Source organism: Dendropsophus ebraccatus, chromosome 2, assembly GCF_027789765.1.
Source record: "Dendropsophus ebraccatus isolate aDenEbr1 chromosome 2, aDenEbr1.pat, whole genome shotgun sequence".
NCBI classification, from domain to species: Eukaryota; Metazoa; Chordata; class Amphibia; order Anura; family Hylidae; genus Dendropsophus; species Dendropsophus ebraccatus.
The window spans coordinates 66853677-66871762 of record NC_091455.1 but is presented as its reverse complement, the minus strand read 5'-3'; the positions used below and the strand labels follow the sequence as shown (position 1 = coordinate 66871762).

General features: G+C 41.9%; 1 protein-coding gene across 3 annotated transcripts in view; it reads left to right on the top strand.

Annotated features, from left to right (window-relative positions):
* Window positions 1–17758, top strand: part of CABLES1 (Cdk5 and Abl enzyme substrate 1) — a 59037-nt gene extending 41279 nt beyond the window's left edge. For all 3 annotated transcript variants that reach the window (XM_069957699.1, XM_069957698.1, XM_069957700.1), the window contains exons 5-10: window positions 5987–6092; window positions 8094–8250; window positions 9037–9140; window positions 9687–9793; window positions 11022–11229; window positions 15891–17758. In XM_069957699.1, coding sequence (XP_069813800.1) covers window positions 5987–6092; window positions 8094–8250; window positions 9037–9140; window positions 9687–9793; window positions 11022–11229; window positions 15891–16031 — 823 coding nt within the window. In that variant the 3' untranslated portion in view covers window positions 16032–17758. The remainder of the gene's footprint in view (window positions 1–5986; window positions 6093–8093; window positions 8251–9036; window positions 9141–9686; window positions 9794–11021; window positions 11230–15890) is intronic.
* The last annotated feature ends 328 nt before the right edge of the window (window positions 17759–18086 follow it).

Below are 18086 nucleotides of genomic sequence, written 5' to 3'. Positions count from 1 at the left end.
CTGATTATTCTGAATATTGGTGGCTGAAGAAGTTAAATGCAACCCTACGGGTCCAGGAAAACCATGGATACTGCATGGATGTATGAAAAATATTGTAGAAAAGCAATGGTGAGACTCACCTACAGATGTTTCGCTATGAGCACAACACCAAGTAGCACACTGCAAGCCAGGTAGTCTCAATTCTTTGAGATGTGAAACCAGCCGTTCCCGAGTATAGCAGAGAGCGGAGTTGGATAGTAGCGGTGTTGGATCCGATAAGCGTATGGCTCGTGGTCCCTGTTAAGGTGGAACTTACCCATGGAGCATTCAGACATGTAGCCTGATGTAGAACTATGAAAGGATTTATTCCAGTATCTCATAATGTAAGGCTTTTGTAGTTCTACATTAGGCTACATTTCTGACTGTTCCCCAGACCAGTTCCACCTACACTGGACCATGGGCTGTACGCTCATTGAATCCAGCACGGCTACTCTGACTGGTCATCAAATGCAACATTTGATGACAAAGTTATCGTACATAAGTCTCTGATTTAAACACCCCAAAAATTTGTTGGGGAGTTTTTACCTTACAGCTCCTCCTATGACTGCTAGGTCTCAGATGCAATCGTTTAGCAAGCAATGGTTAAATCATCTGTTTTGTTCAGTTTGCTAAATATTTAATCTACTACCTAAATAATTCATAAAGATTTGCCTGATGTTGTAACTTTACCAGTGAGTGCCTGGCCACCCTGCTGAGTGTTTTACGCTTTTACTTGGCTGGCTGAAAATGTGAAAAATAATATTTTTCTTGTGTATTACTGACAATTCAATCATATAGAATTCAGCAGACGCACATTCCTGAACAGGAAAGTAATGGGATCTAATGCAATTTATCCAAGGTCACAATTATTCAAACATTACTTTCTTCCTTCAAAGGCAGTGCTGGTAACACAGCGACTCCCTCGCAGCAAGATTAATTCTTGTGAATCAACATACATTCATGTGCCCGGAACGCAGTTATCATCACATGATCTGTCTCATTCATACTTCACTGACACATAGTGGCTTGCCTAAAAAACACCAGATTCTTATTCATAAGCTCAGTGCAATACAGATTTTTATTTCTTGTAAAATAACTGTGCTGCACAATACACACACAAGACAATACAATCTCTAATGTGTAATAGAGCAGATTGATCAGTCTGCGCTTTGGCATACGCCATTGAAAAGGGGCAGATTTTATCCTGTCAACAATGGGTGGGAAAGAGAAGCATATCGGGAGAAGGAGGTAACTATGCTAAGTGGATGTATTGCAAAAATATGTAACTTGACAAGCCCTACGAGATTAAGATGGGAAAAGCCCTTTGTCCCTACAGCTATTAAAGGCGTATAGGCACCTTAAGTGAACTACAGTTAGACGACTCTTGTTGTAATCAGTAGAAGGAAATGCCATGATGGGACGGCAACAGGTTGTGTACCTACCCTGATGGGTCAGTGTCATAAGATGTAGGGGCATACCTCTTTGACAGAGAGAATCAAAGTTGCCAGTTTATGCATGTTTCAGAAGAAATAAGTGAAGAATTGCACAAAAAAAATAAAACATGTTCCAGAATTGTTGTTTTTCTGGCCCTTATATATTTTTTTTGCTCATCAGTAGCGCATCCATAGTGCATCCGCAATAAGTATTTTTTTTTTTTTGTGGCTCTGTTAAATCTTTACAGTACTAGTTTAAAAAAAGTTGTTCATGTTAAAAAAAAAGGTGTAACCAGTTTGCCTATTGCAGACCTGCATAACTGTGCTCAGCCAATCGCGGCTGAGCATAGTTATGACGCGGCAGAGGGAGGACGGACGGCCTCCCGAAGATTACGTCGTTGACAGAAGATCGGGGACGACGCGCGTCAAGTATGTATGGTACACTACACTTCCGGATCCAGGTGCGGGGGTGGGGGAACACGGGGAAGGGGGTGATTCACATACATAACATACATTACAAAGTAGTATAACTTTGTAATGTGTGTTATTTTGTGAATAATTTCTTAGCGCCACACTACCCCTTTAAACAGGGATATCAGGAGAGGCCATGAATCCTTAAAATCTGCACCTTTATAAATAAATGATGCACCTGTTCTGTACTTGGTGACTATCCTGCGCAGTTCCTCTGATAATTGGACCATGCTCCGTGTTCCTTCTGAGTACATTATGTAGTCGTAGATACAAGTTTTAACATTAAGATATGTAAAACTACTGTGGGTTCAGACGTGGCAGAATTGTGAATTTGGTGCAGAGTCTTTTTCATAATCTCATTCACATAAAGCAAACGCTTCCATATTTTAGGTTTCTTTTGTGCGTATTAGCTGCAGAATTGCAGTGGATTTACAGCAACCTCCATGGCAGAAAATATCTACCACTTCTGAGCCTAGCCTTGCCCCCCTGTACTGTCTTTGTAAAGGATTCTTCTGGTGATGACGGCCATAACTGGATGCATCTGCCAGTTTAATAGCTGTCCTTCATCCCTGGTCAGGTGCCTAATTAAATATCCATTGCTTTTTTATTGAGATTATGTGTGTTGAAACTGAACTATTTTAAGAGTCCGTGAATCAATATATCTCCATATGCCCAGAATGTTCTTTATTGCTGTAACTAATTGAGCATGTCAGTGTTCACACAGTCATTTGCATTGCTTCTCAGCAGGTGGCCAGTTGTGCAATCGTTTCCATTATTTGCTTTTCTTTTTTCATTGCATATCTTTAGTTGTACCTTTTAAAGGGGAAGTTTTTCTATTGGGATTTCTGCAGGCTCCTGTGTTGCCGATTTTGTTCTGAATTAAACATCTAGGCTATATTCTTACTATGGGAATGGGCCATCATTTGACGGCAAAAAGTGACTTCTGCAAATAATGATCATGATGATGCTGTTATTTTGTGCTAAAATCCTGTAGTGGGAACATAGCCCTAATCTGTAATGATTTTCTTAATAAGTGAATTCCATGGACCTGTCATGTTTAACATAATAATGGTAGTTTTAATCATATAGGAAGAATCCAGCTAAAAGCACCTCTTTACATTCCTAAACATGGTGACCATATACTTTAAAGCGAATGTACCAGCAGTATATTCACTTTAAGTTTTTCACATGGATATAGCGGTGCTGCAGCCATTTATTTGAACCGCGGCCCGGTTCCCGCATTAGAATCAATGGAGCCGCATCACAGAGGGGCCGGGGTTTTCCCCCCACTGGGGGTGGGCCAGTCCGCCTCCAATGCTTCAGTCTTGGCCGGTTCCCGGGAATAGAACGGCGCAGCACACGGGAACCGGGCCGTTATTTAAAGAAAGGACCGTGGCACCGGCTTCCCCGCGCCAACGCCGCTGTATCCATGTGCAAAACTTAAAGTAAATGTACTGCTGGTACATTCACTTTAAACATAAACCTTTATTCTGCCGAGAGTTTATCTCTTCAGTTCCCACTATACATGAACGATCAGCTCAGCCGAGTTGTTAATGTGTTCTGAATGGGGAGATAGGGGGTTAGCTGCTGCCAGACAACTGTGGTGGCAGATTTTCTATCCGGGAACCAAATCTGCTCAATCCATGTAATGAGGCTTCTAAACACATCGGCCATTCCTGCAGAAATCGGTGGGTTCAAACCGGTTTTAGGCTAAGTGGTCAGAATGAAAACTGCAATATAAAGGAAAACTACCCCCCAAAAAAATCATCAAAGTTCCTGAATTCCCCATGATTAAGGGACTGCATCCCGAAACGCATCAGCGTGTTTCCTAATGTACCTGTTTGGATTTTAAGAGGCATCTTTAATAAAACTACAAGAATTTTATTGGAGCTGGGGACAACCATTTGTTTGTTCCTAAATTCCTAGCCTGCTATGTTCCTATAGAGCCTGGGACACTTAGAATGAAGGTCATTTTCTCACCTTCATCCTCAGCAGCGTTTTTTCTGGCCCTTCCCTCTCCATGAATATTTATGAATTTACCCTTTAATTTTATGAATTGAATTAGGTAGAAGACTGTTTTATAAACTGATTGAGAATATCCAAAGTCAGTCATTTACAGTATATTTGATAAAAGCCTGCTAAACACCATCTTTTCAGTAGAACTGACGAACCCTTTAATTTCAATGGGGGTTTTGTTACAACAAATGTCAAGGGGCAAAGAATGATCCTTTGTTCTGGCAGGAGATAAGCCACCGCCAAGTGGCTAGCAGCAGTTTAGTGTCCTTACTCCATTGGAAGAAAAAAAAAAAGGCAACAGTAGAAAATGATTGCATAGTCCATCTACTCTGCGTAGTGTATGGCACTGAATGTTATTATGATTTAATTTTGCAATAAAAAAATTTAATTATTTAATTTCCGTCACTTTAAAAACTAACTTTTGACATGTTAAAGAGGCATAACGAGTTTTGATCAGTCAGGGTCTGAATGCTTAGTCCCCCACTTATTTTATAAGGCAGAGAGAAATTCTAATCTGAGTGCTTCACTCCCTGTTTTGCCATGATTTTTGGCTTGTAGGGGGTGGGCGCCATAGACTTACAGTGGAAGATGGAAAACACAGGGAGTTGGGGAGGTAGGAACTTCTCTCGGCTCTATCTAACAATAGATGGGAAATTGAACACCAAAATCCCGACCGTTAAATACTTTTGACATGTCTAGGACGTCAAAACGTTTTTTTGTTTTTTTTTTAATTGACAGTGTCCATTTAAATGAGTTAAAACTAGCTACTGGAAATACAAGATTAAAAAGATTACTCATCTGTTAAATCTCTGGCAGCTGTTATAGCGATGGTCCAGTGGTGCTCCTGGGGTCTAGAGGCAATGACATCCTGTAATAGCACATGAGTGCTGGAGCTAATCATTGGCCTTAGTGATGCCAGTAAGTACAGCATGCAACCACTGAGGTTGATTGCTCATGGAAATTCAACCAGGACTGGCAGAGGACCACTGGAGCATCGGTGCTAGAAAGCCAGGGGATTATATGAGCAATGCTTTATTTTATAACATTTTCTGCTGCTATATTTTTTTAACGCTCAGATACCTATTTTATAGGGAATGTGTCAGCACCTGTTCTGGTTCTGAGGTGCTGAGAGTGTAATGAAGGTGTGTGTCTCTTACCTTTCTTTTTGCGATCGGTGCTGTACTTTGTCCCCAATCTGTGCTGTAACTTTCTCTGCAAGTGTCAAAGAGGGGGAGTGATGATGCGTTTGTGCCGCACTTCGGCACGCCTCACCACTACTTCTCCCTCCCAGATTTCCTTGAATATTCATTGCGGCTGTCCTCCGGCCTCCTGGCGACATCATCTTTAGCTGCGCGTGCGTGGTTGCATGGCCCTTGCCAGTTTGCGCACGTGCCCTGGATCTGTGCGTTGCGCGCACTCCTGCAGACAGATTCGCACATGCACCGTAGTGCGTCAGAGCAAAACTAAGGGCATAGGCTTCATCCCTTAGCGTGCCTGCATCGCTCTGACGCACTACGGCACATGCACAAATCCGTCTGCAGGAGCATGCACACCGCACAGATCCAGGGCACGTGCACGAACTGGCAAGGGCACACGTGGCCCTTGCCATCGATGGCGCATGCGCAGCTAAAGATGACGTCGCCAGGAGGCCGGAGGACAGGTACAGTGAATATTCAGGGAAAGCTGGGAGGTAGAAGTAGTGGTGAGGCGTGCCGAAGTGCGGCACAAACACATCACTACTACTCCTCTTTGACACTTGCAGAGGTGCTGACAGATTCCCTTTAAGTGTTGTCTTATATTTCTTGTAGTTTGGCGTATATTTAGACAACTGTCAGGTTTAGGTATGTTTTGCTTTTCTACAAAACTACTTAAGAAATTGACTCCAGTGGAAATGTTGTTCTGTTTATTTGTTTACTTTTTAAATATTCACTTGGTGTTCTATAAAATGTACAAAGAAAGTTTTTGTTGTTGATTATCTGTCGTTAGATTCATTGTGTTCATAGTTAAAGGCAAGATACCTGTCCTTACAATGTCTAAATTGTGCACAGGGACTTAAAACTGGAAGGTACGAGGCAGCGACATTCTTCTGGTGGAATGAATACAAGAGAAATGATTCTTGGCCTTGAAGGAGTTGAGCTTGGAGCAGATGGGAAGGTGAGAAAGTAAGCATTGCTTGTACTGCCAAAATGCACCATTTGCACTCCGCTCCCAGGTAGGATTATAGTGGTTTGTGGTGCTTGCTGTGTACATATTTTTTTCCATCACTCCCTTACAGTAATAATTCTCTGTTCCCTATAATATGCATTAAGATTTCTAATTTTGAGGGGAAAACCTGACTTTTGAGTAAAAATTGTATTAAAGGGGTTATTCAGCAAAAATCTTTTTCTTTTAAATCAACTGGTTTCAGAAAGTTAAATAGATTTGTAATTTACTTTTATTTAAAAATCTTAAGTCTTCCCATACTTATCAGCTGCTGTATGTCCTGCAGTAAATTTTGTTTTCTTTTTAGTCTGAGGCCATGTTTACACGTTGCAAGAGACCGGCAGTTCCGTGACCTGTACTGCAGTACCGGCCGGATGATCTTTACTGCCTTTAAATATGGATGCAGGCGCATCTGTGCGCGCCCGCATCAGCATTCCCCACTGCACACAATGGAGCGTGTGGCCGTAGCCGCATGCTCCATTGTGTGAACTGACAGGGTTCTCTGCGACCGCTATTCAATGAAAAGCGGCCGGAGAAAACTGACATTTAATTTTCTTGCAGCACCGCTAGGGATCCTGGCCGGAGTGTATACTATGTGTATACACTCCGGCCAAATTTCACTCAGCCTTCAGCACAACGTAAGTTCCGTACTAATCACGGCCGTTGCAACAACGGCCGTGATTACTACGGAACCTACGTTGTGTAAACATAACCTGAAACAGTGCTCTCTGCTGACATCTCTGTCCGAGACAGGAACTGTCCAAAGCAGGAGCAAATCCCCATAGACACAGATGTCAGCAGAGAGCACAGTGTCAGACTGGAAGGAAAACACCACTTCCTGCAGGACATACAGCAGCTGATAAATATGGAAAGACTTGAGATTTTTAAATAGAAGTAAATTAGAAATCTGTAAAACTTTCTGAAACCAGTTGATTTGACAGAAAAATATTTTTGCTGGATAACCCCTTTAATATAATAAGCATCATGATACCAGTGAATAGTTACATTGGTATGTGGCTGTTTAATAATAAATATTCTATATAGAGAGGCATACAAGTAAATGAGTGAGGTAACAGACTGTTGTCTCTCATATGTGCTGTCACACTGTCTCTGCAGATATCCATTATGCAAATGCATTGTTAACATAAATTCCGAGAGAAGGTTTTAGATATTGTTAATCTCTCCGACATTATTACCATTTTATTATAGATTCTTTGCTCCTTCTAAGTTTTGCAGTTGGTGCTGAAATGATGGAAAATTCCACTTTATTGTTCCCTTTTCAATAGTTTGTGGTTCTAAGCTTTCAGAATCCTATTTACGTTTTATAATCTTCTAATCCCAGCAATGTGTTAAATTCGTTCTGTGTCTAGAAAGACAAAACACTGAATTTTTTTTTGTTATGAAACACTAAATTCCTAATGCTTAACCAAAATCATGGGATGTTCTAACACCGTGTACAAGGTCATTGTGAATATTCACAGAGCAATTACGTCTGCAAATTCTTCTCCGGAGCTGATCTTCTAGCTCCATTTTGGCTTCCAAAGTACATATGTCTATATTTCCACTGGACACAAGAAGCCCACATAACCTAGCACACAAAAGTGCAACTATGGGATAATTTTCCATATTTTTTCCATTTTTCTCCTGCCAAGTCCATGACGTCACTAATGTGGCAACATAACAAAAAATAGTCCAAAATTTTTGAAATTTATATCAGAAGAGCTTAATTCTTCCTTATATGTAACCTTGTTGTCCCAACACATATGGGGGACTTGTTTAAGAATATCTATTTAAAAAAAAAAAAAAAAGCTTTTTTTTTTTTCACTAAGAGAAATTGTCAACTAGACCAGGATTTAATTTTCTATGTGTATAGCAATGCCAAGAATGGGAGACAACTACAGTGTCTTTAAATGTTTAATGTCAGCAGCTGACATTTGTTTCTTCTCTCTCCAGACTGTATCATATACACAGTTTTTGTATCCAACCAATGCCTTGGGAGCCCGCAGAAACACAATAGACTCCACCTGCTCCTTTTCTCAGTTTCGGAATGCAAGTCATCGCAATTTGACCCTGGGAAGAGCCAACAGTATCCAGGGGAGCATTGATACAGGTGATCCGATCACATTAATGGCATACCTTACTCTCATGTGTTTGCAAATAGAATTACACTTGTGGTATTGATTTCAGTATTTTCTGTGTATATAATACATTGACTTGGTATGTGTTTATTAACCAGTTTTTTGGGCAGTAAGTAATTTTATACATTTTACTTTATTTGTGGGGTCTGTGGAAGTTGAATTTGCCATTTTGAATGCACCACCAATTGGGTCCAAAACCGTTGCATGAACTAACCAGACCAAATCCCATGCATTATGGATCTGTGCATTTTTGCATTGTTACCTGCTGGCAGCTCCTCTGCTTTGCAGGTTTTAGACAGATGACTTTAGCATTGGAGGCATTTTTTTCAGTGAGGCAGTTTTTTCTAATAGTCTTGATGAAAAAATTTCTATTTTTTAGCATCTACAGCTTCTATGTGTCCACATGGTAACAGACTACAAACAAACCCTCTGTAGTCTGATGCTGCTGTTATAGTATATTTTTTTCCCTTCTGTTTCATGCTAACACACATTCAGTAAGTATGTAACCTGTAAACCTGAGCCGATATGCTCAGGAGCCGTAAACACAGGATAATAGTAATGCTTTTTTATTTTGGATACATTTACTAACATTTAATAACTGGCTGAAATGGTGATGATTACTAGAACTAAGTACAATAAATATTGATATTGTGTTGCACTTGTGTAACCTAGATAATCTATACATCAAGAAATAATGTATATAGGTTTTTTTTTTGTATGGCTTACCTTTTTATTATTTCTTCCCCATTTTTATACAGGTAGTGACATAGGAGACTTTACAGAGTACGATCCAAATCTGTTGGATGATCCTCAGTGGCCATGTGGCAAGCACAAACGGGTCTTAATATTCCCTTCCTATATGGTGAGTCTTGCTGCATTATGTACCATGTTATACCAGCTTTCCGTAACTGCATGGTGCAACTGGGGGTGACTTCAAATGTAATATTTTAGGTAGAAATATCAGATTATAGAAATATAGAAGATTGTTTCCACCTGGTCTATCCAGTCTGCCCTTATATTTCTTCCTTTATGGATGCAGATTAGCCCCATTCACATCCTGCATTTCGGACATACATATTATTCTGTACAAATAGTGTATATTAGAAGTTGGTGACATCACCACATTTTCAGGCTGTTTATTGTACATCCCAAGTGCGCTGTTTTGGCATTGTATCTCAGCCTTTATCAAATAATAAGACATTTTCCAATTACACGTTCCCTTTAAGCATGTCCATACAAGCAAATATAGATGTCAAATGATTCACTTATCCCATCTGTAGATGCACATGTATATTATATGTGTGAATAAATAACCCCATTTTTCTCCGTTTTGAGGAGAATCTTTGTAACCTAGAAGCGCTTTAGCTGTGTCTACCCTGTATATCCTAATGCCTGTTTTCCTGTTCAGACCACTGTTATAGAATACGTGAAACCATCTGACCTCAAGAAAGATATGAATGAAACTTTCAAGGAGAAGTTTCCTCATATTAAGCTGACTCTCAGTAAAATAAGAAGGTGTGTATGAATGATTTAGATAGATGTAAGCCTCTGTATCACTGTTTCCCCCGGTATATGACGATATGTAATACAGTTCATCTGTTTGGTATAAGTAGAGGTTATAATCAGAAAATCTAGACTAACCTAGAGGTGATGAGAAAAAATGTTAAGCGTATGCAACTCCTGAAGCAGGCAGCCTTCACACCTTCATTTTCGACATATTTCATCTGACATTTGGGAAGGGTGACGTGGCTTATGTGAACGTTTTTCTTAGTGTTAGAAACCTGCCCATCTGCTGTGCCTGCAGCTACTACCTTTCCAGCCAGAGACAAAGCAGCCTAGGTGTCCCGTCCCCCCTTTTTCCACACTTTCCGTATAATGGATGCCTCCAGGCAGAGTAGGGGACGAGACATTACGATTCTGGTGTATCTATTCTAACAGCACAAAACTTCTCATATAGCCTGATTCTAGGTATTAACACAGAGTGAATGGAAATTTTCCACTTGGCATTTACATTGATGCTTGCTGCCATACGTTTTACCAATTGAGCCTGATTTTTACATCTTGCACATAGAAATCATGCTTATTACCTCTCTCCTAAAGTCTGTGACTAATAGGGTAAGACCACCATATATATGTATGTGTGCTAATGCATTGAGAGCCTTTGAAGCAGTGATCTCTAACCTGTAGCCTTCCAGCTGTTGCAATACTACAACTCCCAGCATGCTTTGACAATGTAGATGCGAAGCAGCAGTGGTGACATCTGGGTATCTGGCACTGATATTCTGGTTCCATTTACCCATAAAGGGAAGTTTGGACTAGACTTGGATTCCGAATCTATATATATTGAGACCTTTATGACTAATCCATGGGAAAACAAGTACACCCCTTGCCGGCTGTAGCCAATACTGACTTGCTGGGAGTAGTCCTTTCTGACCAAGCATGGCAGTCCAATAAATTCTCTTGATGAATTATGCATCATTCATTGCCATATTAATGATGGCCTTCAATGCCAATAGTAATTAGATGAGCATCTGACCTCTTATCTGACATTCTCTTGTATGACTACCATTCTCTTGTATGACTTCTGTACGGAACCCTGTCCTGCTGTATCTCCTTCCCTTTCCATTCCATACAGGTCCCTTAATAGTCACCTTCAGCTATTGTTTTTCAGTATTTAAAAGGCTCCATAAACCCCAACACTTTATTACAGTGATGATTTTTCTTCCTAACATTGTCTCCGTAGCCTTAAGCGAGATATTCGGAAGTTAGCCCAGGATGACTGTGGCTATGAAGAACCCACAGTGGCCATGGCATTTGTGTACTTTGAGAAACTTGCATTGAAGGGGAAGCTGAACAAACAGAACAGAAAACTTTGTGCTGGAGCCTGTATCCTGTTGGCCGCTAAAATTGGGAGTGACCTCCGAAAACATGAAGTTAAACACCTCATTGATGTGAGTAGCTACAAGAATGGTCAGTCTAAATATACCTACCAATAGGAATTTAGGGGCAGAGTTATCAAGCTGTTTTAATATGATTCTTTGTTGACTATAGCAACCAATCACAGCTCAGCTTTCATTGTACCAGAGATACTTAAGATATTAAAGCCAGGCTGTGAATGATTATTGTTGGCAACAGCTATTCCTTAAGGCCCCGTTCCCACTGAGGAAAGGTAGCGGAATTCCGCGACGGAATTGTCCGCCGCGGAATGCCGTTAGCCTCCCGCTCATAATGGGAGTCTATGGGAGGCGCGCGCTCCTGCTCTGTACGCGCTGAAGAATGATGTTCATTCTTCAGCGCGGACAGGGCAGGAGCGCGCGCCTCCCATAGACTCCCATTATGAGCGGGAGGCTAACGGCATTCCACGGCGGACAATTCCGTCGCGGAATTCCGCTACCTTTCCTCAGTGGGAACGGGGCCTAACTCATGATAAATCTGAGCCAGTGGGGGAGATTTATCAAACATGGTGTAAAGTGAAGCTGGCTCAGTTGCCCCTAGCAACCAATCAGATTCCACCTTTCATTTTCTAAAGAGTCTGTGAGGAATGAAAAGTGGAATCTGATTGGTTGCTAGGGGCAACTGAGCCAGTTTCACTTTACACCATGTTTGATAAATCTCCCCAATTGTGTTTAAAGGAGCACTCTCAGCATAACTGATACAGGTTCCATAGCACAGGGCCTGAGGGAGTGGTGCACTATATAGGGCTTGTCTGTTCGCTATTTGTATCCTGTGATGCCCCCTTGCATTTTCCAATTGGCATAACACTTATATACATTTTGTCGGGGAGAATATTTTTAACCAATCTACACAGATACAACTGTAAGGAGAGAGTACAAATTTTTTAAAGTATTTTAGCTGTACTTTTCGTGCTGTGGTGTGTTTGTTTGTTTTTTTTTATTTATCATTTTTGCCCAATACATCAAAAAGACAAAAATTTACAAATTAAAAAAAAAATTACAAAAAGATGATAACCTATGTAGCACAGAAAAATGATGTGCATAGTCTTGAATATCCAAACAAGTAAAAACTTTATAGCTTTCAAAGTTAGTGCTGTATAGAGCTCTGGTGAGGCCACATCTGGAATACTGTGTCCAGTTCTGGAGACCTCACCTAAAAAAGGACATTGATAAAATAGAACGGGTCCAAAGACGGGCTACAAAAATGGTGGAGGGTGTCAGACATAAACCCAGGGGCAGTCTTGGCATTTCTGGGGCCCTAAGCGAAGTTATGTCTGGGCCCCCCCCCCCCCTCGACACGCGTTCCAAAACAATAGACCGCTGTGTGTTGCCCCCAGTAGTATATACCCCTTGTTTGCTTCCCCCAGTAGTATATAGACCCCTGTGTGTTCCCCCAGTTATATATAGCCCCCCCGTGTGCTCCCCCAGAAGTATATAGACCTCCTGTGTGCTGCCCCCAGTTGTATATACCCCCTGTGTGCTCCCCCACTAGTATATAGGCCCCCTGTGTGCTCACCCACTTGGATATAGACCTCCTGTGTGCTCCCCCCACTTGGATATAGACCCCTGTGTGCTCCTCCAGTAGTATATAAACCCCCTGTGTGGTTCCCCCAGTAGTATATAGACCCCCTGTGTGCCCCACCAGTATTATATAGACCCCTTGTGTGCTGCCCCAGTAGTATACAGACCCCTGTGTGCTCCCCCAGTTATATATAGACCACCTGTGTGCCTCACAAGTAGTATATAGACCCCCTGTGTGCCCCACCAGTAGTATATAGACCTCTGTGTGCTCCCCCAGTAGTATATAGCCCCCGTTTGCTCCCCCACTTGGATATAGACCTCCTGTGTGCTCTCCAAGTTGTATATAGACCCCATTCTGCTGCCCCAAGTAGTATATAGACCCCCTGTGTGCTGCCCCCAGTAGTCTATAGACCCCTTTGTGAAGCCCCAGTAGTCTATAGCCCCCCTGTGTGCTCCCCCTGTTATATAGCCCCCCTGTGTGCTCCCCCCATTTATATAGACCCCCGATGTGCACTCCCCCACTTAAACAGACCCCTGTGTGCTCCCCCTCCCATATAGTATATAACACAATAAAACAAACACTTATACTCACCTGGGTCCGGGCGTCTCCTCTTCTCTTCACTCTTGTGGCCGCAGGAAGGGTTTTCCCTGCGATCACAAGAGGCCGCACTCCCCTTGTCCTGGCGCCGATGCTCCAGTGATGTCACTGGAGTGCCGGCACCACAAGGACAAAGCTGCCACTTGTGATCGCAGGGAAAACCCTTCCTGCGGCCACAAGAGTGACTGACAGGAAGGGGGCCAATGTCTCCCGCCCTGTCAGTGCTGCTGCATGTAACTATGAGCGCTCATTACGAGTGCTCATAGTTACAGTTCATATGGCAGCAGCGAGCGGGGCAGCAGCCCTGTCCAGCCGTCTTGAGCACAAGAGCAGGGCGTGGGGGACCCCTTGGACGTTGGGGGCCCCAAGCGATCGCTTGGGGTGCTTGGTGCCAAAGACCACCACTGCATAAACCATATCAGGAAAGACTTAAGGATTTGAATCTGTATAGTCTAGAGGAAAGAAGGGAAAGGGGGGACATGATTAAAACTTTAAGTATGTTAAAGGACTAAATAAGGTTCAGGAGGGAAGTGTTTTTAGTAAAAAACTGAGCTCAAGAACAAGAGGACACAGTGAGAGGTTAGTTGGGGGAAAGATCAGAAGCAATGTGAGAAAATATTATTTTACTGAAAGAGTAGTAGATACCTGGAACAAACTTTCAGCAGAGGTGGTTGTTAAATCTACAATAACAGAATTTAAACACGCCTGGGATAGACATATATCTTTAATAATATATAAGATAATAAGAAAGAAAATACTAAAAGGGCAGACTAGATAGACCCAGTGGTCTTTTTCTGCAGACAATCTTCTATGTTTCTATGTTATGTGTATTAAAGGACAACTCCCGCGCTAAGGAAAAAAAACAAAAACCAATCAGAAACCTAGCTTTTATACTTATCATTCCTCCTGAGCTGTCACTGTTTGAATTTCCCACCGTCTGTGTACCTTCTGATTTCTAGTCTTGTTCTTCATTTCTTCCTTGCTTCCTGGTTTCAGCTTCCCATGATGCACTTTGGCTGCTGTGACACTGCAAGTGCCTGCCCCTCCATTCACTACAACTCCCATCATACACTAAACATGACCCCCTCTCTGGCTCTCTTCAGTCAGGATGCTATATACACACACACATACTGTCACCTCACTGTAGTGTACATTCTGCAGGATAAGGTCAGGGCAGCAGGGGAGAGATAAGACGTCTGTGTAGCTGACATGCCGGGAGTGAGGAGAAAGATAAGCAAGTGACATCACTCACTCACTGAGTCCACTCAGCAGCAGGAGGGAGTATGGGGGAGGGGGTCCTGTAGCTGGTTATGTGCCGGGAGTCAGTCACCAGTCATTATTGAGTTGCAGAATGTCAGATGGCTTACAGTTGCTCAGCCAATGGGAGCTGAGCAAGCCTAGTCACCTGACCAGGCAGGGGAGGGGGAGGCTGGTGTAACAGGACCTAGCCCCGCCCTCCTGCTGATGACTCATCGTCACTAGAAGGAGCGGAGAGAGCAGCCTGGTGACGACAGTAATTAGGTATGAAGGAGTTTCTTACACTTCCTGCTGGGGGGTGGAGGGGGGAAAAGACAGGGAAGGAGGACAGACAGGGGATTGAAGTATATTACAGTGTTATATAACTTTGTAATGTGCTTCAATTACTGGGAAAAAAGTTTTTTATGGGAGTTGTCCTTTAACAAAACTAAACATTCATTTAATCATGAAAAGGGTAAGCTGGTCCGGCTACAAATACCGGTATTAAATTAGGCCCCACCCCTGCACGCCTCTTAGTTAAATCCGGCAGGGCCTTAGACGCGCGGCAGGTGCAGAAATCTACACCTGCAAGTGTAGAATTATGCCATGATTTATGCCTGCTATCTTCTCTGTGGCGTACGCCAGGGGGGCAGTCTTCATAAATGTCCCCCTGAGTCTTTATGTTGTGAGTAGGGATGGTCCAAACCTGTTTCTGTTCAGGTTCGTATGAAGCCGAACTCTCTGCAATGATTCCCGCTGCCTGGCGGCTCCGTGGAGAGGGTGGATATAGTGGGAGGACCGCCTGGAAAACTGGGATTGGGATACAGCCATAGCCATAGGCTGTATCTCAGTTTTCCAGGCGGTCTTCCCGCTGTATCCACCCACTGAACGGAGCGAGCAGACAGCGGGAATCTGATGCCGAGCGTTCGGGTTCATACGAACCCGAACCTCGGAAGATTCTGACTATCCCTAGTTGTGAGTTTATAGATTAAGCATCTGCCCCTGTGTAAGGACCTGCAACTCAGATCATTGAGTTTAAAAGAGTTATCCAAGATTGGGAAAAGAACAGCTACTTTCTTGCAAAAACAGCATCACCCCTATCTCCAGGTTGTGTGTGGTATTACAATACAGCTCCACTACTTCATTGAAACTGCGCTGCAAAACCACATCCCAGCTGAGGACAAGAGTGTTGCTGTTTCTGCAAGAAAGCGGTCATATATTTATATATTTAGTTCACACAATATTTGCAATTTATGAAATGTGGAGCTGTTAATGGTCATTTTTTTTGCCATCTTCTCTGTAGAAACTGGAAGAAAAGTTTCGTCTAAACAGACGGGAGTTAATGGCATTTGAGTTCCCTGTCCTGGTTGCCTTGGAATTTGCGCTTCACCTTCCAGAGCATGAAGTTATGCCCCATTATAGACGCTTGGTCCAAAGTTCCTAGCATAGGATAAACTTCAATAATGTCTTCCTCTGGGACATTGAACGAACTCACAGAAACACAGCTGCTACTGGACATGCAAAAATACTCAGGTGCCCTTGTCGTCTACACACAGTCTAGACAGCCATTTTGCCAAGAAGACTCACAGTAGCTGAGCGACAATTATGTACATCGCTGAGAACAATAAAGGGAACCAACCTACAGAATGGCTGCATTCATTGTGTGTAGGCGATGAATGCACTTTTAATACCAATGGTTTAATTGGTGCAACTCTGGTATTGCTTTCTTACAAAGACACTATTCCAAATAGCTGTTAGGAGGAGACTTAACGTGGACGACAGACTGAAATATGGAAACCATTCCTCTCCTCAGAACAGTCCTTTTTTTTTTGCTTTGGATCCACAAGTGGACTTTCACATCTCTCGCCTTCAGAGCTGGCATCCATCATAAAGCGAGGAAAACTGCATTTATGAATAGTGTCAGACATTCTCTCACTGTGTCAAAAACAAACGTGCCAATTTTCTTACTTTTTTTTTATATATATATATATATATATATATATATATGAACTTTGTTGTGTTTAACACACTGAATCATTATGCCTGACGTACTGGACACATGAAAGTGACTTACTACAGCTGTCCCTATGGGAAGCAATCAACTATATCATCTTACCATTAACTCTTGTGGCACGGCGCATGACACTTGTGGAACAACACTACAAACCGATTCATTCCATCAGTGTACGATGGGAGACTGAGCATTTTTAGGACTTTCAGAGACATTGATATAAAGCCACGTCATTTTAAACTATTGCACTTTTCCTTTCTGGAGGAAATGCGTCTAGTCGCACAATTTGTCGAGATTCTGTGCTCTATGTTAGAGTGCATTTTAAGCACGTTTTCTTGTGCTATATGTTAAGCAGTGTTTAAATATTGTTTAGCAGCTGCCCGTTATAATGTTGTGCTACAATACATTCATCTCCACCATTGCCTAAGTGTGCTTCTATGAAAATCATTGTAACCTAAAGCATATCAAGCATCAGACAAAACATGAAGTGCTATTGTACCATATGTTTTTAAAGTGTCTCATTTGGCAGCCTCAATTATACTTGACTTTTTATATAACAGAAGTAATACAGCTAGACGACTGCATGGGCAGTCCATGGGATGTTCTCTGCTAGCACCACAAATCATAACCTTTTAAGAGTAGCCATTACCTAACAGTCATAGGAGGCTTCAGCTTTGTGGGCTGTTTCAGTATTTAGACTATGATGTCATTTAAACCTCATGACACACCCATGAATATTGGTGACATCATTTGTTTCCACTCAAATGCAAGAGCTGCATCATCTTTAAGAGGTTGGTTACACTTTAAATACTCACTGCCAAATACCTTATCCAAATGCTTAGATTCTTAGGGACATGGGGTTTTATTTTTCTATGTTTTATTTTCTAATTCTTTGATCATTGGTTGTACACTTCATGATTAAGGGCTATGACTGGGCGTCAGATGACGAACACTATCCTGCTCTGTTGTGGCATCTTTGGCTGTTCATTAACTTAATAAATGGTCACAAAATGTTGAGAATTTACCCCTAAAACCAGTATGTTGAACTGAATTTGTGCCTTTGACTGATATATCGTTTTAGGTCTAGTTCACTTACACTCTTATCGCTACATTCAAATTTAAGCATTTACTTTTTTAAATAAAGTGAGAACTATAAAAGACTGAAGTTTCATGAATTTAATGGTATGGAAGTTGAGACCTAAATATGGAACATGTATATCTCTTATATAATATGTATTAAAGGGGTACTCCAGCAAAATATTAAGGCCTAAAGCCACTGAAAACCTGACCTTTTCAGTTTGAGTAAAACGTTTTTTTCCTATAGTAAAACCTATTTTCAGCTGTCTAATAAATGCACATATGTTTGGTCTTTCATTTTACTGATACAAACTGTTTTCTTCATTGACACGTTTACGATGTGTTTCCATTAGGATTTCTATTTTTCTAACACTATTTGAGCAGCTCCAGTAGCTGTAGTGGGTGGGCATA